General features: G+C 44.6%; 1 protein-coding gene across 1 annotated transcript in view; it reads right to left on the bottom strand.

Annotated features, from left to right (window-relative positions):
- The window catches only part of RASGEF1C (RasGEF domain family member 1C), a 116,664-nt gene that overhangs the window by 16,362 nt on the left and 73,731 nt on the right, over nucleotides 1-26,571 (bottom strand). The window contains exons 5-9 of the mRNA XM_050961578.1: nucleotides 15,266-15,478; nucleotides 10,417-10,491; nucleotides 2,749-2,844; nucleotides 315-417; nucleotides 134-213 (exon numbers count right to left, since the gene is read on the bottom strand). Coding sequence (XP_050817535.1) covers nucleotides 134-213; nucleotides 315-417; nucleotides 2,749-2,844; nucleotides 10,417-10,491; nucleotides 15,266-15,478 — 567 coding nt within the window. The remainder of the gene's footprint in view (nucleotides 1-133; nucleotides 214-314; nucleotides 418-2,748; nucleotides 2,845-10,416; nucleotides 10,492-15,265; nucleotides 15,479-26,571) is intronic.

The following is a 26,571-nucleotide window of genomic DNA, read 5'->3' as shown; positions in this document are numbered from 1 at the left end:
GCAAGTCTAATACTGGTTCTGCTTGGCAGCCCCCCAGGGGGCCTCAGACCGCTGGTTGAGAACCACTGCTCTGCTTAGTATTGTGCACCTGAATACGTTTGATTAATACAAATAATTAAGCTTCTTTTTTTACCTCGAGAATAAAAAATTTGGCTGTTTTCACTTTTGACCAGGTCTTCTTTAACCTGGAGACGGGGCTCATGTTCATTCCAGCTAGGAGGAAATAAGAAAGAGGGAAACAGGAGTCAGATGCGCTTTTTACAGCCATTATGCCAAAGAGAAAAATTCTATTTTGAAGCATCTACCATACTTACATATGATTGCCATCAGTGAATTAAAATTCCCTATGTTAAAGCACTCTCGGGCAACATCAATGAAGAACTCTATGACTTGTGCTCGCTGTTTCTTTTTCGCAGGCTGCAGATTAAATAAATAAATAGTCGCGACAAGCACATGGAAAATTGTAGGCAATGACAGGCTTTGGTGCCCTAGGAAAATCCTAACTTTACAGCTCTCTCAGCTGAGTTTTTTCAAAAAGCCCAGCTATTGCCTAATTTTGTACAGCAGTTTGATTGACTAATGACATTTGTGACCGGCAGTCTCCTGAATCAAAGCTTTCATGGGGCCAAAACCCTTTAACGGCTCATTCAATCATTGATCTGCCACTGAAGCAGAAAGTCAGTCTCTAGAGACTACTGACTATAGAGATAAACTGTCCAAATAGCTCTAAAGCTACCAAGTAAAAATATTAACAGACACCTGGCCCCACTGAAATCTATGGGAGTTTCGCCATTGACTTCAGTGAGGCCAGGATTTCATCTCTATATAACAACAGCACCTTCATTCTATGGAGGCTTGTCTCATAATGTATTTAAAAAACTCTTTCTCCTGTCCTGAAGGTAAATTTACTGCTAATGAAAAAGTAACAGAAGTGGGGAGTGATCCACAGATGAAATAGCATTGATGAGAACAGTGCAAGCTACCCCAATATCTGCCTGCTAATTTCTTTCTATCTGTTTTTCCTCTTGTCTGTCTAGGTTTCATATCACACTCATCACGACAGTATCTGAGCACTTGCCTCAGCCCTGACTTGGAAGAACTACGTCCAAGGATGAGACAAGAGTCCATAGGTCATTCAGTTTGGCCTTTCTATTGAGACTTTTCACAAGCATGCCAATCCGATTTAATTTGGATGGTAGCTGTGGGTTTAGAGACCCATGTCTAGTGGTAACTAGACTGAGATCATATTATTTTCAAGTAGGTCACAAAACTGTCAGCAGATGGTAACAATGTTGAGTCACCAACAACTCAATATGTCAATGGGGAGTGAAAGATTCAGCGTTCCCTTCCCCTTCCCTCAACGACGCGTCCTCCACATTTTTAAAACAGAAAACATTTGTGTCATTTACAGAATCCAAATTAAATATTGATAATAAAAATACTTTAAATGAGCATTAAATATAGATTACATGTGCAGTCATAGGCAGTGTATCAAAGAGCCATGTGAAAGGCCCAAACAATGACACAATGATAACTTTGAGCTGTGGTGCTGATGGCCATTGTCATTCAGCTCCTCTTCAGTTTTGCCCTGGGATGAGATTGCCCAGAGACAGGGCACTGAGACGGAAGAGGAAAGGTCCTAGGAGAGATTCTGGTGAGATTTTCATGGAGAATGAGGTGATGAGCCAAAGAGATATAGCAAAAGGAATACAGCAGGGACAGCCAGAGAGCGAGGAGGGGAACCAAGACAAGATGACAAAAGCCAAGGCAGGCCAAGATTGCAGGAAGGGAACTCTGATTTACAGATTCAAAGGCAGAAAAGAGGTCAAAGAAGATGCAGATGGTGTAAAAGACATATGAGATCTGGCCAGGAGGAGGACACTGGAGACGATGGCAAGAGCAGACACAGGAGAGGCGAGAGGGCTGAGTCAGATCAGCAGAGATCCAGGATGCAGCCAGAGGAGAGGACTCAAGGCGACAGATGTAGACAGCATGTGCAATGAGTGTAGAGATGAAAGGGTGAAGGGAGATGGGGCAGTAGCTTTAGTGACAGGACGGAGTCAAGGGGGCATTTTTTGAGCCTGGGGAACACCAGAACATGCTTAGATTGTGCAGGGAATAAGCCAGAAAAGACAGAGGGGTTAAGGTGAAGGGGTCAGAGTGGAGGCAAGTGAGGTCAAGTGACAGGGAGAAGGAGGAAAGGAATTTTGAGGGGGGGAAGACAAGATGAGCGGGTAATAGAGAAAGAAGGTTGCAGCAGTTCTTGTCTCTTCTCGATGAATGGAAGATTGGAGCAGGCTCATTTGGGATTTAGACACATTCAGCATTCAGAAAAGGATTCAGAAGACAGAAGACAAAGGTTTTTCTGCTTTTCATTCTCCACTGGAATCTCTTCAAGAGAGTAAAAAAAATTGACTCTCATGGCATCATTCAGATTATTTCTCTTGAAGAGTTCATCATTCTACAACTCCACACCTGCTACACACTCACAGCTTCAACAGAATGGGTTTTTTTTTACTCATTGCATCAACAGATTTCCTCCTTTCCCACCTCCCTCTTTCCCGCCCCAGCTCTGTTTTGCTATATGTTTGTAATTTACCTGGGTGTTTCTGTGAGCACATTATTAAAATGTATGTGAACAACTTAGTTGGGTTATGAAAAATATATCCCTGGGATTGCTTATTAATGTACCATCTCAGACTGGCACATCAGGCATGTGATGAAACACTGCCACACATTTTCACTTACCATGCAAATTTCTGTTGCCACAAGATAGCAGAGTCTATTGAACCATTTCACATAGGCCTCAAGGTTACTAGTCTTTTTTTGCTCATTGAAACAAGACTGGGGAAAAAAAAGAAAAGCACTGAATGACCTAACTGTATTTTACTTAGATTTCTTGTTTGTTAAGATATATGCTACACAAAGGGAATGATTGTTGCCACTGTTTTGAAACAAATCTCTCTCACACACACATGCACACATTGGTTTATGCATTAAGGATGGAGTTCAGAAAGTCAGTGGGTGGGTGGGTTTTGGCAGATGTATGGGGTTTAGCTGAGATTGTTGTTTTATACAAATCAAATAAATGTATGAAGAACCATCCCATTTTGCTTGCAACAAATGCTCCCCATGCAATTTATGCTGATCCTTGTTCACTGAAATATTAACAGCCACGGTACTGCAGTATTTAAAGAGCAACATCGATATAAATAAGACAAACACAACATTCCAGAACACATTCAGTTTGTTCCTTTGACTCCATGACTTTCCACAGCTCAGCAAATGCAATTGCCCACAGCATTTTCCTGAACAAGAAGACTCTCTAATTTGTTTAAGAGAAAGAAGGGTGAGCAAAAGAAAAGACAGTTATGGCTCATCTCTTTTTGGGGGAAAAAAGTGTTTATTTCTTTCTCTCATTCTCTTGTCTGTTTGAAATGTCTTCTCAGCTGACCTGGTTCTGTTTTGTAGGTTGCCTTGAAACAGGACACTTGGATCCAAGGGAAACAATCAGCAAAAGGTATTACAAGAGGTATAATTCCTTATATTTCAGAGTACAGTCTCTTTAGGCATGGGGACACATCCTTAGCTAGAGTAAGCCGTCCTAGCTCCACTGACTTCAATGGATTTGTTGTTTTCAGTGGAGCGAAGACAGTTTACAACAGCTGAGGATCTGTCCCTGAGATTTGGAAAATTCAAGTCTTAGAAAACCCAGCCATAATAAATTCTGGGAATTTCCTTTCTAGGACTCGCAGCTCTCTACATATCTCTGATTTATCTGTATATCTATTAGCAGCCACTAGAGGGTATTGGTGGATACTGCTTTTTATTTTATTAAAGAGGATAATTTCCCACCCCAAAACAGTCTTAAGCAAATATGAGTAAGAAAGTCAACAGACAGTGCTTATCTATGGCAAGCAAATCTTGATGCATGCAGAGGGATCTGTTGAAGGCACTAGGATTACTCGGAGTACGTAAAGTTAAGCAAATGTCAAAGTTGAGCAATGAATCTTCACAGGAAGAGAGGGTAATATAATGCCCAAGGTGATTCAAAAATAGAAAATCCTGATCTATGATTTTGGATGTAGAAGAGCTTAGAAATAGAAATCACTTTGCTATACTTCAGGGAAATTCTTTGCAGGGCTGACATTTCTATTTGTTTTAAAAGTAGAATATAAATACCAACGAATAAAAGAAATGAAACAAACAGAATCTATTAAAGGTGCCCCAAGAATAAGCAGCTTTTTTTGGTTTTACAAAATTGTTTACAGTCATTGCTTTTGTTATTCCTGGTGGCAATTCTTTTCCCATATATTAATAAATCTCTTTGGGTGCTTCTGGAAAATTGGGCCTTTTGTTAAGAAACTCCGTGAGCACTCTCACTTTTGGGATTAGAGGTACGGTATCAGGTATCTTAGGTAGCTTGAAGTTTTTGTTTTAAAGCTCACTTTTGCAAAACTTTACAGATTATAAAAATGTTTTCATTCATTCAAAAAAGAAGTAAACAAAAACAGTTTTTGGTGTAGATGAAGGCTTCCCTCCCTTCAGAGTTTGCGGCACAAGACGGCTTGGTGCCAGTGCATAAGAACCAGTGGGTACAACTGATTAGAAATCTACCAGACACAAAGATTTTAGTATAAGTTTTTCTTTATCCTAGCTTTATAAATAATAATATTTAGCACTTCTAGAACCTCTTCTAGCTGCAGATATCAAAGCACTTAATAAACATTCATTAATTAAGCCTCACAAAGCCCCTGAGAGATAGGTACATTAAATATTATCCCCAATTAGCAGATAAGGAAACAGAGGCAGAGAAAGGTTTTAGGGCTCCAACCAAAGCTCCCTTAAGGGAAGGTCTCCAATCAGGGCTCTAAAGCCTACTTTTTTCTCTCACTCCATGTAGGAGAGAGCAAAGGGCAGGACACAGTGCACGGGGCACTGTCAGATCCTACACAGCTAGTATAACACACAGCAGCCCTTAGGCCAGGGGTGGGCAAACTTTTTGGCCTGAGGGCTGCATCGGGTTTCGTAAATTGTATGGAGGGCCGGTTAGGGAAGGGGGTCATGGCCTGGCCCCCACCTCCTATCTGTCCCCCCCACAACCTCCTGTTCCCTGACGGCCCCTCTGGGACCTCTGTCCCCTGACCGTCCCCAGACTCCGACAGCCCCATCCAACCCCTCCTCTCATTCCTGACGGCCCACCCCAGGACCCCTGTGCCATCCAACCACTCCTTATCTTTATCCCCTGACTTCCCCCGGCCGTCCCATCCAACCCCTCCTCTCATTCCTGATGCCCCCCCCCGGGACCCCTGCCCCCATTTAACACAGTTCCCCCCCCACCCCAACCCCAAACTCCCCTGCCCTCTATCCAACCCCCCCGCTCCCTGCCCCCTTACCGCTACAGCCAGGCCATGCTGCCGCTGCCACCACCATGCAGCACAGAGCAGCGGGTCAGGCTAGGCTCTGCAGCTGCGCTGGCCCAAGAGCTCACGTCCCCACCGCCCAGTACATGGCGCTGACGGTGGAGTGAGTGGGCTGAGGGGGAAAGAGGACAGCAGAGGAGGGGCCAGGGGCAGCCTCCCAGGGCAGGAGCTCGGGGGCCAGGCAGGACAGTCCTGCGGGCCAGATGGGGCCCGCGGGCCATAGTTTTCCCACCTCTGATTTAGGCTGTTCTAAATTTCACCTAGGGCCTCAGCTCAACCCAGGCTCAAGAGAGAAGCAAAGTGGCTTAGAGCCATCTTTTCCACCCCATCTCCTCTCCTCAGCCATGCTGAGTGTCAACTCAGCGCTACTGAGGACTGAGACCATAATTTGGTAGTGTCAGCTTACATGTGCAAATCTTCAGGCAGTTGTCGTCTTATTCTCTAGACCCTTATCCATTGGGTGAAGACATTTCCTTCAACTCAGTCAATACTTCAGTGCAACGTAAGGCTGTATTCACTCTTTTCTCACTCTGGTATTAAGCACTGCAGCAAAGACTGGGGCTGTTACACAACGATATCTCAATGAGTGGATCAACGTTTAAAGAATATGTATAACCAACAGCTGTTTATTCCCTTTGTATTTATCTTGAAAAATCTCTTGAAAATTATCTCAGCCTATTGATACAAATCATTTGCATTCTCCACCAGGCCATTATCTGCACTTTTTTCACACTTCTGGCCCTCATTCTGTGATCTGTCCTCTGCACCTGATGTTTCTTTGCATTTGCTTCTTATCCTTAATTACTCTTTGCATTTCATGTTCCTCCACATTGGCTTTTTGTTTTAAACTCCAGCTATATTTAATGCTAGATGACATGCAAAGCCTATGGGCATACATTAATCTATCGCTGAACATTTCCTCTTTCCCCTTGGTCTTCTTTCCCTCTGTTACTTCATCCAATTCAATTTCACTCAATGCCACGTTTCCCTCCCATTCTTCCAAAACTCACTCCGCTGAAATTCAGTGTCCTCATTTCATCCCTTTCTCTTTTCAATTTTACTTAGTAACCTGAATTATTACTTGCACCTGTCCATTTTCAGTCATGTCCCTCTAGGTCAAGTTCTTATCAGGTATTTGAAATCTCATCACAATTAGTTTCTTTACATCAAGACCTTTTTTATTTTTTGCCTATCCTATTCTGAACAAAACAGAAATGCCAATCACAGTGCATTGGTGTGGGATGGGTGCTGAACTTCGATTGGGATTTTCAATGATGCCTTCAGGGGTTTGGAAAGATGGAGAACCTCTGCCCTGACTACTGTACCCCTTTCAAAATTCTGGTTTGTCTTGCGTACTCCAAATTTCATCTCACTTAAAAATGACTTGCTTACAAAATCAGACATAATACAAAAGTGTCACAGCACAGTATTACTGAAAAATTGCTGACTTTCTCATTTTTATCATATAATTATAAAATAAATCAACTGGAATATAAATATTGTACTTGCATTTCAGTGTATAGTATATAGAGCAGCATAAACAAGTCGTTGTCTGTATAAAATTTTAGGTTGTACTGGCTTCACTAGTGCTTTTTATGTAGCCTGTTGTAAAAATAAGCAAATATCTAGATGTGTTGATGTACCCGCTGGAAGACCTCTGTGTACCCGAGAGTACACGTACCCCTGGTTGAGAACCACTGAATTAAGGGTACGTCTACACCATGGAGACTTACCAACATATTTACCTCGCCATTGCTATGCCAACAGAACTCCATAATGCAGATGACATTCCACTGATGGTAGGGTTTTCTGTAGGTGCAGGAACACACCTCCCCACACAATGGTAGCTACATTGATGGAACGTTCTTCTGTTGACATAGCTGCATCTATAGTAGGGGTTAGGTCGGCATAGCTTTGTTGGTCTGGGGGTTTTCATGTCCCTGACTGATGCTGCTTTGTCAACCTAACTTTTAATTGTAGATCAGGCCGTAGGTGCTGAAATTGCATTGCCTTTCAATGGAACTTGCACATAACTCCTTTAGTCACCTTTGAAAACCCCCAGCCCCCTACACTATACCTACAGGAAAAACTTTAGTGAGGGCCAAATACGGCAACTGATTTACTCTTGAAGTTCCCATTGATTCAATGGGAGTGCGGCACACAGAATGGCCACAGGACAGAGTTAGTCAACAGCAGCCACTGGCTCCAAGACTGAAAAGCTCGCTCCAGCTCCGAGAGCGATACTTGGAGAGATACCAGGCCAAATTCAGTTCTGATCTAAGTGGGAACAACTCTTCCCCCATTCTTCTAAGTATATACTGGTCCCTCCAATCTATAAAGGGGTGACAAGGGGCTGCCACAGCTCAGGTGGGTAAGGCAAAGGCCATTGCCATTGGAACAGAGAACACATAAACAAACTGCAGTCTTTAAAATAAAAGATCTGGGCTTTAGCCAGACCCAGCGCTAAGAGCCTGATCCTGCAAGGTGGTGAGCACCTTCAACTCTCCCTGAAGTCAGTGGAAGTTGAGGGCCTCGTGAAACTGCCTGTGTCATTTTTTTTGGTGTTGATATGCTCTTCTTCAGGTTGGGAGATGTATAGACAGTGGTGGATTAGCCAGTGGGCCAACAGGGCCTGTGCCTAGGGGCCCCAGCCAATTGGGGTGGCCCCGGAAAAATGGGCGGCCTCACGCCCTGAGCCGCTCTGCTCACCTAGCATTTCTGCCAGGGTGCGGGGTTGGGGTGCAGAGACTGGCATTGCTCTGCCCGCCCTGCACTCCAGCAAGGCAGCGCGGTTGGGGCACAGGGGATTGCCCCGTTCCACTTGCCTTCCCAGCACTCCTGCCAGTGAACAGGACTAGCCTCCATGCCCCGACCTTGCTCCCTGGCAGGAGTTCTGGGCAGAGGGGGTGGGGGAAGCCCCCGTGACCCGACCCCATTTCCCTGGCAGGAGCACCAGGAGGACTGCAGGTGGAAGGGGTAGGGAGGGGGCCCAACTTGCTCTGGCCCAGGGCCCCACAAAACCCTAATCTGGCCTTGTGCATAGGAACACAGGACATAGCACTGGAAGGGACCTCCTGGGTCACTGAGTGCAGACCTCTGCTATTGCAGGTAACCTGCCCTATAACCCCAACTATTACAGACAATCCCTGTAATCTAATACCCAGAGTGCGAGGAGACAGACAGGCAGATAGACAGACTCATGGGTACACACCACATAGGTTTATCCTTTTAAATTTTCTTCTGGGCCAGCATGGGACTAAAACTATATGCAAGTAAGGGGCAGTTTAGTGTTTTAACTTGTTTATGGGATAGAGTCAGATCTCATCGATGTTCCAACTTTTCACTGTGCTGTAATTGCTTGGGAAAAGCAATGCAATACACAGATCCCCTGACTCAGTTCCAGTTGTAGATTAAAATGGGGCTTTAGCATTACGCTGTCATTAAATCCTGAGACTTGTTGACAGAAGTTGCTAAATATCTTGCATAAAATGTGATAATTTTTAGTCTATCTTCCCTGCATTGACAAAACTTCCTTGGACTCAGGAGAGTTCTAAGAGCTATTAAGGACAGAAGAGAACTTTCAAATTATTTTGAATCTGGTTTAACTAGCTGAATTTTTGCCTATGCTGGTAACAGATGTCATTTCCCCAGTAATCAAAAGCCCTGGCAGTAATTTTTCCATTAAGGAAGTTTCTTAAGACATTTCTGAGTACAATTGGGCACTTTTGTGATCAAATATTTTTGCAGAATCTTTTACATTGATTACTTTTACCGTTTGTGGAGTTCTGACACCAAAACTCCTTTACGAATATGAAGGATGCTATTCCTTCTTATAGTATCAAGGCAGTAATTTCACCCAAATCCACTCCCTCTGCAACCAAGGGTAAAATTCCTCTTGACTTCAGTGAGAGCAGGATTGGTCCCACTACTACTATTACATGGCCAGCATGGAGATGTTATCGCTCCACTGGTGCTGCATTACACACTGTTTGAATGCCCATTATCTGGCCAACATTAAGAATAGATTATCTCCTGCTATTTCCAGCATTTAAGGGTGAAATTCTGCCACTGTGTGTGTGTGAGGGGGGCCCCAGTGAACTCAACAGGAGCCCCCATGGAATGCTGACAGCAGGATTTGGCCTTATCTAGATGCGTTCTTTTTTTTTGGTAGTAGTAGTATGGAAACATTTCAAAACTATCACTCTGCGGCAGTGAAGTCACTTTCCTTATTGATGAACCATCAGCAGCTCTGTCAATGTACTCACTCTGATCCAAACCCCACAGAAGTTAGTGGAAAGACTACCATTGACTTCAGTGGCTTTGGATCAGGTCCTAAGGTCCCAATACTGCATGCCATTCCCTTCTGTCCCTTGGGAGCCCTTGGGCTCCAAGCTGTTATGTAAAGAGAAGAAGAAGAAGATGATGACGATAATGATGATTACACTCACTCATAACAGACCAATTTATTAATATGGTATCTGGACACATTCTACAAATGTTACAGGTATATTATGGATATGAGAAGACACAGCTAGTGGCCTGAACACAACAGGGCTACATATCCACTGGTCTCTAAAGGTGGCCAGTCTGAGGCTTGGACATATTTCCAGCAGTAGGGAATTTCAAAGGCAATGATCCACCAATGACAATCTTGACCATGAGCTCCATCTTCACTGCATCATTAGACTAAGGGCTTGTCTACACTACCACTTAAGTTGATGTAAGTTACGTTCCTCAGGGTGTGAACCCCACCCCACAAATGAGGTAAAGTCCATCAACTTAAAGGGGTGTCTACACCGTGCTTGTCGAAAATGTAGTGCAGTACTGAAGACAAGCCCTAAGTGTGTGCACTGCCTGTGGCGTGGTCCTAATCCACATACTCCTCAATCACGAGGAGTTTTTACACTTAGTTTTACACTCTCACTCAAACCAGTTCATCTAGAACAAACCAAATAATTGAAGGAGAGACACTTTCCATGGTGACACATCCTACCTTGGTGCTGTCCAAAGAGTCTTTGTGTACAAACGCCTGCACAAATTCTTCAGGCCCAATGTGACTCAGCCTTTCCTTTTGGGAGACAGAGAAAAAGAGAGAGAGAGAGAGAGAGAGAGAGAGAGAGAGAGAGAGAGAGAAATCCCCAGAATCTCTTATTATTGGCTTTGTAAGACTTTAGCTTTACTAGCCAAGTTTTGGCATCAAGTTGAAATGGGGCTTTAATGAAGTGCTATGCAGCCAGAAAGTTCCCCACTTTAACTTTCACAAAAACAATCTATGTCACTGCAACAGAAACAGGGGAGTGATAAACAGGGGAGAATAAAATCATCTCACTACCTCCAGCCAACAGAATATAAATAGCTTGTTGTGGCGATAAACCACACTGAAGACCTGTCTGTATTGTTCATAAAACAGTGGGCCCGTGAGGCGCTGGGCTGGAAGTCACTAGATCTGGGTTCCGTTCCTGGCTTTGCTGCTGACCTGCTGTGTAACTTTGGGCAAATCACTGCCGCTCTCAGTATCTCCATTTCCCTGCCCATACAAGGGGGATAACCAATGCTTTGTGATCTCCAGTGATAAGTAAAAGCTGAGTACATATTGCTTTGGCCCTTACTACTACTGCACTCGCTGAAGAAGGCCAAAGGTAGTCAGGTGCGCAAGCGTACTGACTATATGCAAATGGAGGAAATATGGCAATGAAGATGCATGCACCTAGATACCCAGAGAGCATCATTCCAGTGTCAAAAATAAAAGTAAATAATGTATCGAACTGACAGTTAAAGGACGAGGGATGTCCAACAGCTGTAAAACTCTAGCACAGTTGCGGTTTTCCCTCCCATCGTGAGTAAGTGCCACTAAAATGGCAAGAGGCGTTACAGGTTAAAAAATAAGCTAATGTTTGCGATCCTGCCTGCACAGGATATCAGTTTAGCTCCCCAAGGAATCAGGCTCCCTGACACAAGCTCAAAGGGAGCATGAAGTAACACTTCTTGAAAGGCATTAGCTCTACACGTTTGGTTGAAATGAGACATTTCACAGGGTTTTGGAAAGGAATGATCATCGTAAACGATGAGTGCTCCTGCCCTACAGCGAACAAAGCTTCTCCTTCTATGCTGGACAGTGCTACTTCCTACTGCCCCGTAGCTATGTCTCTGGGGTGTGACGTCTGTCAATACATTTCAAATGGATTTAGAAAACAAAGTAAGATGTGACATTTTACAGGGGTTGATATTGGCATCACAATTGATCATACCAAGGCTGGCCGCTACTAAGTTCTTAATGAACTGAGCTCTACAGGCCAAGTTCTGATCTTGGTTACATTCGTGCCACTCCCTTTGACTTGCATATGTGCCCAAGGTCACACTTTATCCAATATATGGAAGTAGGATAGAACATTAATTATATTAGCTACCTCTTGTTATTATCATGCCAATGTGGCCTAGTGGGTAGAGCACTAGACTAGGTCTCCGGAGACCTGGGCTCTAGTCCAAGCTCTTCTGTTGGCCTGTTGGGTGACCTTGGGCAAGTCACTTCCTCTCTCTGTGCCTCAGTTTCCTCATCTGTAAAATGGAAATAATGACACTGACCTCCTTTGTAAAGCTCTTTGAGATCTACTGATAAAAAGCTCTATAGAAGAGTGTGTCAGCCAGGCTGGAACAGAATGGCCCTTGCCATGAGCTCATCGTCAGCCTTTACACGGTTAAACAATAAACTCAAAATCTGGCTGTAGGTGCCTTTAATTATCAAACAAAAATAAATGGTCACTGCTTAGTCACAGTGTGTTATGCAAAGACCCTCCCAGGCACTTGTGGACTATTACAGTAGTTCTCAACCAGGGGTCTGGGGCCCCTTGGGGGGCTGCGAGCTGGTTTCAGGGGTCCACCAAACATGGCTGGAGTTAGACTCGCTAGGGCCCAGGGCAGAAAGCTGAAGACCCACCATGCAGGACTGCAGCCCAGGGCCCTGAGCTCCAGGACGTGGGGCTGAAGCTGAAGCCTTGAGCAACTTAGTTTCACAGTGTCCCTTATGGCATGGCCCACTGGGCAACTGCCCTGCTTCCTACCCCTTAATGCTGCTGTAGCATTTATATGCAGAAAAACAATAGCCGTGCTACAGTTGGGCAGTGAAGTTTCTGTAGCATGTTGTGGAGTGGGGGGGATGCTCAGAAAGGAAAAGGTTGAGAACCCCTGGACTAGTACACAGGCACCTCACTCCTGTCTCAGCCTCAGCAAGCACTACCTTTCAGAGAAACCAGGCAAGCCTTCTTAACTGGCCTGCTGGCTCCTGATTGATCAGTGTCTCTCCTGGCCCTTCTAGGCCTCTAGAAGACTAAATCTTGTTGATAGTCTGGCCTGAGCAGGTTTTCCTTAAGTGGGGTGTATCAGGGAGCCGACACCTCCAGCAGAAAGCAGAGAAGGTCTACTAGATCTTGTCATAAAAAGCTAGTTATTAATTGTTATTATTATTCCATCAGCTTCTGATATATTATGAGTGTAATTTTAAATTTTCAGGAGGGCATTAATTAGGCACCGAAGAACCACTGACTTTCAATGGGAGTTCAGTTCCTGAATCGCTCAGGCATTTTTGAAAATCCCACCTGATCTCAGTAATGAATTATTGGTGGGTAACTGACCACCAAAGTGAACTCACTGAGCTCAGTCTTGAGACCCTCACCTCGAAAAGGCACCTGCAAAGTCAATGGGCATTTTGCCCAAGTAAAGACTTGAGGGCTGGTCCTATAAGCAAATCCCATGGCATTCCTTTGCTCTGCATAAGGAAATGTAGGTGACAGGGTAGCTCAGACTGCTGAAGAATAAACACCATCCTAAAGAACTGCAGAGTAATTACTACACCTGGTGCAAGGAAGTAGGAGCAGACACAGTGGAGCAAAGTGAAACGGAACGAAAGCTGCAGATTGTTTCAATGCATCATTCTTGGTACACTGCAGTACACTCATCTTAGAGTCAAGTTGTTCCATGTGGGGAAAGAAACCCAAACACTGCCACAAAAGGCTTCCGCAATCTCTCATAGACTCAGACTCTAGGACTGGAAGGGACCTCGAGAGGTCATCAAGTCCAGTCTCCTGCCCTCATGGCAGGACCAAATACTGTCTAGACCATCCCTAATAGATATTTATCTAACCTACTCTTAAATATCTCCAGAGATGGAGATTCCACAACTTCCCTAGGCAATCTATTCCAGTGTTTAACTACCCTGACAGTTAGGAACTTTTTCCTAATGTCCAACCTGAATCTCCCTTGCTGCAATTTAAGTCCATTGCTTCTTGTTCTATCATTGGAGGCTAAGGTGAACAAGTTTTCTCCCTCCTCCTGATGACACCCTTTTAGATACCTGAAAACTGCTATCATGTCCCCTCTCAGTCTTCTCTTTTCCATACTAAACAAACCCAATTCCTTCAGCCTTCCTTCATAGGTCATGTTCTCAAGACCTTTAATCATTCTTGTTGCTCTTCTCTGGACCCTCTCCAATTTTTCCACATCTTTCTTGAAATGCGGTGCCCAGAACTGGACACAATACTTCAGTTGAGGCCTAACCAGCGCAGAGTCAAGCGGAAGAATGACTTCTCATGTCTTGTTTACAACACACCTGTTAATGCATCCCAGAATCACGTTTGCTTTTTTTGCAACAGTATCACACTGTTGACTCATATTAAGCTTGTGGTCTACTACTCTGTGCTGTTTAGTTAGAAATACAGAAAGCTAAGAGGGCCAACGTCACATATGCTGAAAACCAGCCTTTTGGTTGGTGGATCCTATAGATGGATCCTATAATTCATGGGTTTCATTCCAAGAGATTCCTCTTTGAGGAGTAGAATATGGACGGCTGTGGGATTAGAAAGCTTTCGAGTTCCATAATATTCTCTCCAACCCTTCATCCTCACACGGTTTCATTTATTTTTTTTTAGAAGTTACTTTCCATTCAGATGAACAGAGAAAAATATGCTTGGGGCTTCAGAAGTGAACAGTGCCCTCCCAGGCACCAGCAATGGGGAAGCTTAAGGGTATCAAGAGGTTTGAGGACAGATGCAGCAATGTGGATCAGCAGTGAGGTTATGATGCACCATCACATAATCTGATGCCCAAATAAATCTGTTAGTCTTTAAGGTGCCACCAGTCTCCTCATTTTTTTCCTCACATAATCTTTGCCTGGGGAGGTGGAACACCCATGCAGCGGACCTGAAACTGCATGGGAGAGAAGGCTTCGTGTCACCCCACCACCTTGAAGAAACTGCCCCCATCTCGCCAGAAGAGGGAGCAACAATCATCGAAAGCCTGCTGAGGATTGGATTGGGTGGGGAGGAGGGGACGGTAAGACTGAGTGGGCACACAGATACCTGAAGTCTCATAAGTTCAGGTCTATGAAACTGAGAAAGGAAAAACAGCAACGAAGATGCTTGTGTAGCAGAGAACTGGGTTTGAGCAACGTAAAAGCTTGAATATTGAACAAAATTGGGATGATAGAGGTCAGCCATTCCACAGCACCTTCCATTCAAGGGGCTCAAAGCATTTTGCAAATGGAACTGAACTAAATTCACTGTGAAGCAGGGGAATATTATCATCCTCATTTCACAGATGAGCAAACTGAGGGCAAGGAAGAGCCTAAGTTACCTGTGCATAGTCACAGGACAAAGCAGTGTCAAATACCCTGCTTCTCAGTCCTCTGCTCTAATCCACTAACCATGCTTCTGTCTGCAGTTTTGATACTGTGCTAACTATGCTGCAGCAGCGTATGCATTTCACTTGGGTTTTGATGATACAGCTGCTGCTGGGCTTTAAAATGCCATCCTTGAACGCAAAGTTAGGAATTCCACATGTGCTGCACTTACCAATTCCACATGCGTTAGCTGCTGAGCCAGAGTATAGGGGTCACTACAGACGGTCAGGATTTCTCTCTGAATTGATGGTGGTTTACTTTTAAAGGCAACCAGCTTGTCAGAGACAGCAGCATTGATCTTGACTATTCCTTCCTGCCCATGGCTAAGGGTTGCAAGCTTCTGATTCAGGGCTTGCAAAAGCTGATTCATCCTTTTCCAGTAGGCCTGGAGAGGAAACATAACAAAAACGAAGGAGGAGATAAACATACAAAAGCCACAGGTCTCGACAATGGTGTATTTTAAATCCAATTTTCCTACCCCAAAATATCCATAAACTAGCACTAGGCTACCATCTGATTTTCACCAAGAAGATTTCAGAAGGCCAGTCGACTTAATTATAGTTCTGCCCGCCAGCTCTGCACCACAGAATCAGCCTCCAGTCAGGTGTGCAAGCTAGCTGTGCTCCTTCGTGACAGCCCAACCCACTGGCCAGCGCCACCGCAGACTGGCCAGCAAGGATGATAAAAGGATCAGGAAAGACAGGTGAAGCCACTAAAGTGAGCTGCTCTGGATTTTGACCAATTGTAACAGATAGCAGAAGCTGGCCCTTAATTTCCATTTAGTAGTTGCCATGCCAAGAACTATACTTCTTAGCGACAGCTTGTCATAATGAACTTGGCTAATGCTATTCATAGTTCTCTCCATCCATCTGCTTTGCATAGCATCCCAATGCAGCTACAGTGAGATACTTATATGGCTGCTTTTAAGAAGAGCCCCCTACTCCTCATCCAAATGGAGAGAATTAAGCCTACATGTATTTTATATCTAACTGAGCTAACACAGTGCAGCTCTCTTTGTCCCCCTCTCTGGCAAAGCTAGGTATAGCAGTTTGAGTCTGCAATTGCCTGAGCTTTGATCCTTTAGTTTAAGCAGTAAAACCGTGAGTTTCTAGCTAGAGAGGCCCTGGGTTCAATCCTGCAGATGAGTCATCCAAGGCAGTCGCTACAGAAACATGAACTGGGATCTTGAGCACTGCTTTGCAGTTCACTAGCAACCTCCTCATAGCACTACACTGTAACCACCAGCAAACCTCCCAAACACATTCTAAGAACACTTGACATAGCAGTTTCCCCTTGGAAGAGAGACAATCAATGTTTTGTACTGCTGGCGCTCACATTTTAAATGGGCAATACCTCAGGGGCCAGGCTCAGTGGTTGTGGTCCATGTGCGCATTACTTCAAGGAATAAAACAAGGTGCTTACATCCACTCTGCTTTCACTACAGTCAAGGTGAGAGGCCGCAAATCCCTAGTACATCTACAGCGCTTCAACACCTGCCATAAGACTTATCATTTTTCTCGCAGTTAATGGCTTTGCTACTAGAAGGAATGAGATATTGAGTTTGCTCATTCTGCTCATGTGAGTAGCCTGCAACATTCAATGGACTGCAGCAAGTCAGGTAAACAGGATTTGGCTTTAGAATTCCTTAATCAGTTGCTGGAGAGCATGGATCAGCGTTCACATTGCATTCCCGATCAGTACCCAGCCCAGGCCGGGGAAGCTAATGATCCAACCAGCAGACCAAATTCGGTGATGAATCCTTGTCATGTGCCGCCTGAGGGCTCTTGCGCATCTGCTAAGAAAAATCAGTAGCTGATGAGCCCAGTATACTGTGAAGACCTAGAGAGGTGGGTAGTAACTCCTGGAAATCACTGGACAAGCATTCTGTTTTGAAATAACCCTGCTTAGGTATCACTGGATTTTTGCCTGTCTCGTCATTCTTTGTAGTGTAGACAAGGCCTTTGTTACTAAGGCTAGTTCTATGAAAACAAGAACCTTTGTTTCTTCAGATAATTATTAAGATTCTTCCAGCATGCTGCTGCCTGGCTCTGATGCAAGAGAGCTCACCCAAACTTCTTTCTTATACGTCACCAAGTGCCCAGAAGGCAGAGCTTTTGGTTACTGCAGATTGGGCTGACTCTGAAGCAGTGAAGAGTGTCTGTACATTTTCTGTGGTTTATGCCCATATGGACTTGCACACGTCTCCGCTGGTTTTGAATCTCAGTGAGCAGAGATGGTTGAAAAATGGGTTTCTCTCTCCCTGCAGAAAATGTTGATTTTTCAGTAGAAATTCAAATACCAAGACATTTTGGCTGGAAATCAAAATATTTCCATTTTTGACTGAAGTATTTTGGTTTTCAGGCATTTGTTTTTCAGAAAAAAAATACACAGAAAGCAGACAATTTTTGGAAATTTTTTTCACTCAGTTGAAAATTCAATTTTCCATCAAAAAAATGTTCTGACACAAAATATTTATGTATCCTACCTCTAGGATAACAAGTTCCTGACTGTTTTTATTCAAAGCAATAAATCAACCCAGCATTGCTTGAACAATTCAGGAACATTAAAAAAACATTTCACAAACCTTGGTCTTCATTTCTAGTTTCCCCTGCTTTTGCAGTGAACATTTCACACAGATCTAGAAATAGGCCACAGAAAACAAAGATTCTCTATATATTATCTGGGGCATTTATATGAAAGAAGAGAGTGACACTGAACATACATAAGCAGGAATATTTCTAAATAAAATTTCTCCAAGAAATTCATTGAAAAAAGAGAATTACACTCATTTTGCTCAGTGCAGTCTTCTCCAAGAAGCATCTCCCTGTATTTGTAAACAGCCTTATAGCTTTTACCATCAGAGAAGGATTTCCAGCCTTGTTTAAACTGTAATCAGCAACTGAAAATAACACTTTAAATTAGATTCAACATTATATTCTGGAATACTCCTGCTGGTAAACATCTTGCCACAAAGTGACATTTGTTGATATGGGAGCTAAGTGCTAGAGAGCATGCCATCCTACTCTGCTTTGCTGCTAGCTTAAACAATTAAAAGAAGAGTGCCATTGTTTAATATTTAAACAAAATGTTTAATTCTTAACCAGGAAATTCCTTCAGAAGATAGCAAAGCCCTGCAGGTGGCTCAGGAACTCAAAATTTTAATTAAAACTTCTCTCTCTAAATGCAAATCACAACACTTGGCAAGCAACCATTCTCAGCATGTGTACTTTTATAAACACTGCACAGAGCCTCTAGAAACCAGACTGTTCAAAGGACAGGTGAATATCCTGTAAGAGAAAATCCTGCAGGAGCCTAAGGGAATGGACTAGATGACCTAATGGCTCCTTTCCGTCTCTGATTTGTAAGATTCATAGTACTGGCAGCTTTCTTTCAAACAAGCACAACCAACGGCACGGTGCCTCTTTCATGCTGTTTCTCCAAAAGGAAATTTGCATCTGTAGGGTGGGAGTTCTTCCTTAAGTTAATTACAGAGTTTGTTTAGGCATAATCTCTTGTAATTACAGCTCATATTAACATTTGAAACAGCAATGATTTGGGCCTGATTCGGAGATGCACTGAGATCCCCCAGGACTCCCAGAAAAGGGAATGGGAGCTGCAGGGCCTCAGATGTTACTGGCATACAGCAACTATTCAGGGCCGGGCCCTTCATTTAAGTGGCAAAGAAGCAAAAGCTTATATGCAGAAGGCTAATCTCTCTAGTGTTTTAGCTCTTTTTCAGCACTGCTGCTTAAAATAAAATATCTATTTTTAATTAGATGTCTTGCAGCAGAAAACCCGCCTGTTCCTAGCCTCCCTCCTGTTCCTTCCTTTCCAATTTACTCTACGACATTGACATATTTCCGGCAGCTTCTTCCTTCAACTACAAAAGATCGGTGGTCACAAATCTCCTTCTTAGTTAACTGGCAGGAGAGTGGAGTAAACTGTCTATCTGCACAGAGAGCCCTCCTCATTCCTTAGTCAGAGAGGAACGACTCCAATGCTTGGAAAGAGGAGCTGTGCAGGTACAACACAGGAATCAAAGTGCTCCCAAGTCACTGTTAGTCCTCAGGGTCTCTTTTCTGCCACATGCAAAATCAGCAAGAGTTGCACGGCTTAATATTCCATGTAATACCTGCAACAATTTAACAGGAAGAGCTGAGAGTCCTTCCTAGATCATAATTAAAACTACGTTTATGTTACGGAAGTCATGGATCCAGAGACCTCCATGACATTCTCTGCTTCAGCCCCAGGGGCTGCAGGACTCTGGATCTGGCAGCCAGCAGGGCCCTAGCAGGGTTCCAATGATAGGCGACAGGGCCCCCCAAGCAACGTTCCAGTGACAGGTGATAGACTCCTGAGGGGACCCTGCTCAGGGTTCCAGCGACAGGCAACAGTCTCGCGTGGGTGGAGAGGGGAAGCCTCCAGGGCGAGAGACTGTGGGTGTCCCATTTTCTCTTTGGGAAATATGGTCACCCTGCAGCTCCCAGCTACCATGGGCGGAAAGCCCCCACTGCTGCAGATGGAGGGGGAACCCCACAACTCCCAGCCACCACGGTGGTGGGGGAAACCATTGGAGCCGCAGCAGCAGAAGTCTCATAGAGGTCACGGCATCCTTGAAGTTTTGTTTATTGCCCGTGACCTGTCCGTGTCTTTTACTAAAAATAACCATGACAAAATCTTAGCCTTAATCATAATATAGCAGGTTATTTCAGAAAAAGTTGAGCTGTAAACTAGTGGCGTCTCCTGAGTACATAACACAGTTTAGCAGTAGGATTACATTAAAGGGACCCTGCCATACTAAGAATTTTTTGTAAAATATCATTGTTTTTCTCTTCAATCATTGTCACACCTTCTCAGGGCCTACGTCCAGGGACATGCATAGCTACTCCATCTCCTGCAGACTGCTGGTACGCTGCTTTTGATGTTCACAGTTTTGTCGTATCCACCTGTCTTGAAGTTAAGTTGTAAGCTCTTTGGGGGAAGGAACTATCTTTTTGTTATATGTTTGTACAACACATAGCTCAATGGGAGTGGGGCCCATGGGTGCTATCGAAATACCTACAAACATAAGAGGGGCCATATTAGGTCAGACCAATGGTCCATATAGTCCAGTCGCCTGTCTTCCTGCAGCAGCCATTTCCAGATGCTTCAGAAAGAATGAACAAAACAGGGTAATTATCGAGTGAGACGTCCCATCATCCAGTCCCAGCTACTGGCAGTCAGAGGTTTAGGGACACTGAGCATGGGCTTGCATCCTTGATCATTTTGGCTAATAGCCATTGATGGACCTATCCTCCATGATCTCACCTAATTCTTTTTTGAATCCTGTTATAGTTTTACCCCTCACATCATCCTCTGGCAACAAATTCCACAGGTTGACTGTGCGTTGTATAAAAAAAAAAAAGTACTTTGTTTGTTTGTTTTAAACCTGCTGCCTAACACTTTCACTGGGTGACCCCTGGTTTTTGTGTTATGTGAAGGGGCTGCAGGAAGGGCGGCCAGCATATCCCTCAGCCTGCGCCGCTTCCCGCAGCCCCCATTGGCCTGGAGTAGCGAACCTCAGGCACTGGGAGCTGCAATCAGCCAAACCTGCAGAGACAACAGGTAAACAAACTGGCCCGCCAGGGGCTTTCCCTGAACAAACGGCGGACCGGCTTTGAGAACCACTGCACTAGAGCACCCTTTTCCAGATGCTTGTTAATACTCTCAAAGAATTCTAACAGATTGGTGAGGCATGATTTCCCTTTACAAAAGCCACGCTGACTCTTCCCCAACATACTATGTTCCTCTATGTATCTGACAATTCTGTACTTTACTATAGTTTCCACCAATTTGCCTGGTGTTGAAGTCAGGTTTACCTGCTTGTAATTCCCAGGATCATCTCTGGAGCCTTTTAAAGAATTGGCATTATGTTGGCTATCCTCCAGTCACCTGGTACAGAGACGTATTTAATCGATAGGTTACATACCACAGTTAGTAGCTCTGCAATTTCATATCTGAGTTCCGTCAGAACTTTTGGGTGATTACTATCTGGTCTTGTTGACTTATTACAGTTACATTTATTAATTTGTTCCAAAACCTCCACTGCTGACACAGTAATCTGGGACAGTTCCTCAGATCTGTTACCTAAAAAGAATGGCTCAGGTGTGGGAATCTCCCTCATATCCTCTGCAGTGAAGACCGATGCAATGAATTAATTTAGTGTCTCCACAACAGGCATCTTCCTTGAGTGCTCCTTTAACACCTAGATCATCCAGTGGCCCCACTGATTGTTTGGCAGGCTTCTTGTTTCTGAGGTACTATAAAAAAATTGCTGTTACTTTTTGTCTCTTTTGCCTGTTGCTCTTCTAATTCTTTTTTTGGCCTGTCTAATTATAGTTGTATACTTGACTTTATGCTCCCTTCTGTTTTCCTCAGTAGGATTTGACTTCCATAAATAATAATAAAAAGCAACATAGTGTAGCAGTGGCTACTCCACATGCTTCACTGCAAAGCTCAAGGCCTATTCAACTACTCCTACCGACCTTCAACACAAACCTTTCGCTGCTGGTGCCCGTAGAGCAAGAGACGGGGCAGGGGAGGAGGGGCACAAAGGAATGGAAGGGTGTGTGTCAGGGCCAGAGAGGAAATAAGCTGCATGTTGGGCTCCAGAACTGGTTATTACGCAGCAATTTGGGAGTCAACCATTAACTTCACTCCCAGACCAAGCATCTACCTGGGCTGTGAGGCATGCTTCCAGCTGCAATAAAGACCTAGCCAATGTGGCCTGCGATGATCAAGCAGTGATAAAACCTGGAAATCCCACTCCGAGCATGGAAGCTTTCCCCACTATATTGCAATCAGGCAGGGCTAATGCGGTCCCTTTAAACTGAGTCTAAAACACATAGTGTAATGTCAACCTTGGATTTTTACACGGACTCACTAGAAAAGCCTAAAAGTAGGAGTTATTTCCAAACTCAATACACAGTGAACGCCTGCGGAAGAGACAGGCTTTTTGTAAAGGGGTCCTGTTGCGTGTAACAGCAGGTAGTTGAATGGAGGCCAGCTGCCTTAGAGATCTTCCTACAACTGCTGCAAACCTTAAAGAAGCGTTAATTATTCCAGCCCAGAACATTCATGAACTTCTGACTCTGATTTAAGATGTGACAGTTATCTCCACAACATGGCTCTTCATTTGCCATTCAGAATCAGTCTCTTCCATTGTTGTGTTTCAGATATGGGGTCTGATTCTCCTCTCCCCGATGACCTGCACGGGGATAATTCCAGGATGTAAGTGACAGCAGACTCTGTGTCTCAGAAGGATCTACCCCAGCTCCGTTCAGAATAAGCTTATCATTCAGTATTGTAAGTCACAATTTACTGCTGCCCGAGCTTTAAATGTTATTTTCTTGCAATGATATGTTCCTAGGACATTTTGCTGTACAGAGAAGGGAGAAGAAATGATTCCCACATCTGTTGGCCCCAGCCCTAATCTCAGAGTGGTCAGTGGGAAAATTTCCAGGGACCAAAGCAGGAGTAGATTCTGGCCAATTACAGCATAGAAAAAGGGGAAAGTTCCCCTTTGCAAAAACAATGTTTAGAAACCCTTCCCCACCCCAACACAGTCCGCACCCATGCCCATCCCTCTCCTCTTTCATAACATTGGCATGCGAGTGCTGAACAAACAGATACCGAAGTACAAGAGTCCAGAACACCTAATGAGCCAGATCCTCAACTACTGTAAATGGGCATAGCTTCACTCAAGTCAATGTGTCCGTTCGCACTAGCTGAGGATCTGGTGCAGAGAGTTTATTTCTGTCTGCATCCCCCAGGTTGCAGGAGTTTGTCTCTATTAGCTAAGGGAGAATCTCCATTAGCTGTAAGGGAAGGAGGGGTCCTACTCTGACTGTAGTCTGCAGTCAACAACAATCAGACTGACACCAAGACCTGCCTCCCTTCTGCTCCTGACCATGCACCATTACATGACGTCTCACACCTTCTGATGTGGGTAAGCTAAATGCTATGCAGTTTATTCTGTGGGGATCTTTGTCCTCTCCAATGTCCTTTTCAGTCGCATGGGTATTAAAGACCCCAAAGCAATTTTTGTAAGAGTCAGGGGGTTTCCCCCCGTGTCCTGGGTCAAAATTTCCCTGCACGCTATGTGCAGCACACTGTACCCAGGCTGTGGTATACACTCCATCCCAGAGATGGCTGCATTTCAATAGAGCTGTACAATTTATGAGACACACTGCCAGTATTAGGCTGTTAACATGTACATTGCAATTTATAAGTAGCAGTGAAAAAAGGTCAATCTGGCTAGAGGTTTATTTGTGGGAGCAGAGACACAGGAGGAGAAAATCTGGGTGAGACTCCCCTCCCAAACTGTGCCATTGGGCTGAGTGAGATTCCAGCATAACTGGCCACAGGACCAGCCCAGATACCCAATGCAGCCTGGGGTGTCTCCTTCATGGGGGCGTGGTGGTGGGTCACCGCCATGTCTGGAGAGGCCTTTTTGCGTGCAGTATGTCCCTGGCACACTTCTTGTGCTCCCCTGCAGCGAGGCTCCATTCAGCAATCACGCAGTCCCCCACCCTCACTCTCTTCTCCTGGCATTTTATTTATGGTGGCCTCCTGGCCAGCCAAACCAGGGTAGCTAGCAATGCCAGTGTACAGCCAGCCAGTGTATTGCCAGTGGCTATGCCAGCCCAGCCCAACAGCAGCTGCTTCCATTTCAATCTTGTTTCATGTGGATGGGAGGGGCACATTTTCTTTCCCTTCTCTTTCAAGCATGCAGTTTTGCTTTGTTTTTTTTAACTGGGTTGCCCACATCTGTGGCCTAAAGCCTAGAATGAGCCTGGATGCAGCCAATGGACACTGAACTTCTCCGCATCCCATGGTTAACCGAGCAGTAATTAAAGACTCTCAATGCACTATTAGCCCTTTTCCTTCTCATCTGCATGGGCTTTGTGCTATTTTTAAGATCACTCGGCTTCTGAATTTATTTGAATGCCAGGCCCCTGAATCTGAATTCAAGTCCCACAAGCATCCCCTCTCTCCACTGCTCTGTTCCACTCCGCTATGGATAGAGTTAATCGGTTTTAAAGGCCAGAAGGGACCACTATGATCATCTAGTCTGGCTTCCAGCATAACAGACCACAAGTTGCTGTGTTCAGTTAAGAAGTGCCACTTTCTGCCTCCCAAAGGGGTTGCATTTCACTAAACAGTTGTAAAGCATCTGGGAGATACTTCAGGTTGTATTATCTGCCACATACAGGCTTTTATATTGCAGGTCACGTAATGCAACACTCATAAAAGATGTTTGGTTTTAGGCTTTAATTCCTGCCCCAGAAGCATATGCATTTGCAAATGACTTGGAAACAGCAGGTTCACTGTTTATTGCAACTAATTCCTGTTACCAGATAATATCCAGAGGTTAATGCTACCTCCATTTCCAGTTAGCATGTTACTTCACAGGAATCTCTGTATTTCACATCTCGGATTAATATTCAGTACAATGCAGTACGTTTAGCACATGATCACCATTTACAGCCAAGCACAAGTGGATTTAGGATCATGACTCCCATTAATATCAACAGGCTATATCTAGGGCATCACGCTGAATATTTATGGTCTTGCAATTAGCATCTTGTCAGGCCAGTGTATCTAGTGTGATGTGGTGCAATTGCAATGGCCAGGGTGAAGCTCAGAAGTGATTTGTAATTACATCACACCCCATTTGTAATTACATGCAAGTACTGTTGTTAATCAGCATAAGGAATAAACTTTGGTAGGCAAACAAAGGACCTGCTCCTGCAGTTCTTATGAAAAATTCCCATGGAAATCAGTGGGGAAGTTGATGGGAGTAGCGTCTACAGGATCAGATCCCCAATGAAAAGAGATGCCCTTATCCAGACATTTTTTGAAGATGTGTCTTTAGAGAGGAAGGTGTATGCTGATTATCCCAAGTGCAGAATCTGTGGCTTCTTCTTTCCCGAGGAATTAAATTGTAAAGTGTACATGGCATTTTAATTGCTATAATCCCAGAGTTATCCTCCTGTCCCTGGGGTGACAATGCTAATTAGCATTAAGGACAACAGTGGCAGTGCTGGAGTATTTTCCATCCTGGCACACACGGATATGTTGCGTGCCAAGTGTGATGGTACAACCTGAATTTTTCAAACCATATTTGCATTTTCAGTCCCCTGTGCAAGGGGATCTTCAGAGGGGAGCTCCCACTGCCTATGCTGAATGCCTGTGACAGGCATTCATATGTTTGGGGTACGCTCAGGGGGGATTTTTAAACAGAAAAACGGTCTCTGATTCTGAGAGGCAGCCTGGGCTAGAGGACTGAGCACAGGATTGGAAGCCAGTTCTGGCTTCCATTAGGACACTGCCACCTTGTCCCTTTCCCCTAACCATCACTGGAAAATGACTCACTTGCCAGAAGTGCTGGAAGGATTCCCCGGTCAATCCCTGAAGCATGGTGTGAAGATGCAGAGAACTGTCTGGGCCAGTTTAATTCAGGCTGTGGCCAATCAAGGTGCCAGCAAGGCACTTGCCTTTGGGCATCTGGCTCCAGGGGAGGGGAGCTGTTTCCACCACTACCTTCCCTTGGGGCTGCTTCCATCTCCACCAAAGGCCCCCTAGAGGCTGTGCTCATGTAACCCATTTGGAAGTTTGAGTTACAGGATCCCCCTCAGGGCCAGTTTGCAAAAGGATACGAGTCTCTTACTGTCTCAACTCTAGAGGGCTTTGTCTCTTTCACTTATTGGCACACAGAGTTTAAAGCAGGAAGGTAACATCAGTTCATCTAGGCTGAGGTCCTGAATATCACACCACCCACTCACTAAACCCAACCACCAAAATTAGACTGACATAGTCTAGTCTCCTGTGGGCTGTAATATTATATGCTACAGGCAGAGAATAGGAGGGACCAAGGTGCACCAGTGCCTGGGGTCCCCATAATGGCAGGGGAATGATTAAGTGAGATACACCCAGATAATCTTGGCAAATGACCCCCGCACATACACACACTGCAGAGGAAGGCAACTCCACCCTCCTCTAAGGTCACCGCCCATCTCCCTTGGGGGAAAATTCTGTCTCAGAATTTTTACAGAAAAAAACCCAACAGAATACACCGGGAGAAAAAATTCCTTCCCAATCCCTGCCAACAGCCAGCTGAAATCCTGAAGTATAAGCTGTAGGAACACACAGCATAAACCAGAAGTGAGCTGCAGGGCTGTTGAGCCCTGTCCTCTACCATCGCAAGCATCCCTGTTATACAATCGCCATCATAAGTTTGTCACTAGGCCATGCCCTCTCCTTGGCCAGCAGTGCTCAGGTTTCAGGTGGCATTGGTCCCTTACCAGCTCACTCCTAGAAAAAGGGAACTGTAGGCTCTGTGCCCCAGATAGCAAGTGTCAAAAATCAGGACAGGTGGTGTGTGTGTGGGGAAAATAGGTGCCTATCTGAGAAAAATATGCCAAATTTGGGACTATC

This window comes from Gopherus flavomarginatus, chromosome 7 (genome assembly GCF_025201925.1).
Source record: "Gopherus flavomarginatus isolate rGopFla2 chromosome 7, rGopFla2.mat.asm, whole genome shotgun sequence".
Lineage (NCBI taxonomy): Eukaryota > Metazoa > Chordata > Testudines > Testudinidae > Gopherus > Gopherus flavomarginatus.
The sequence above is the reverse complement of the archived record's forward strand: the minus strand, read 5'-3'. Positions and strand labels throughout refer to the sequence as shown.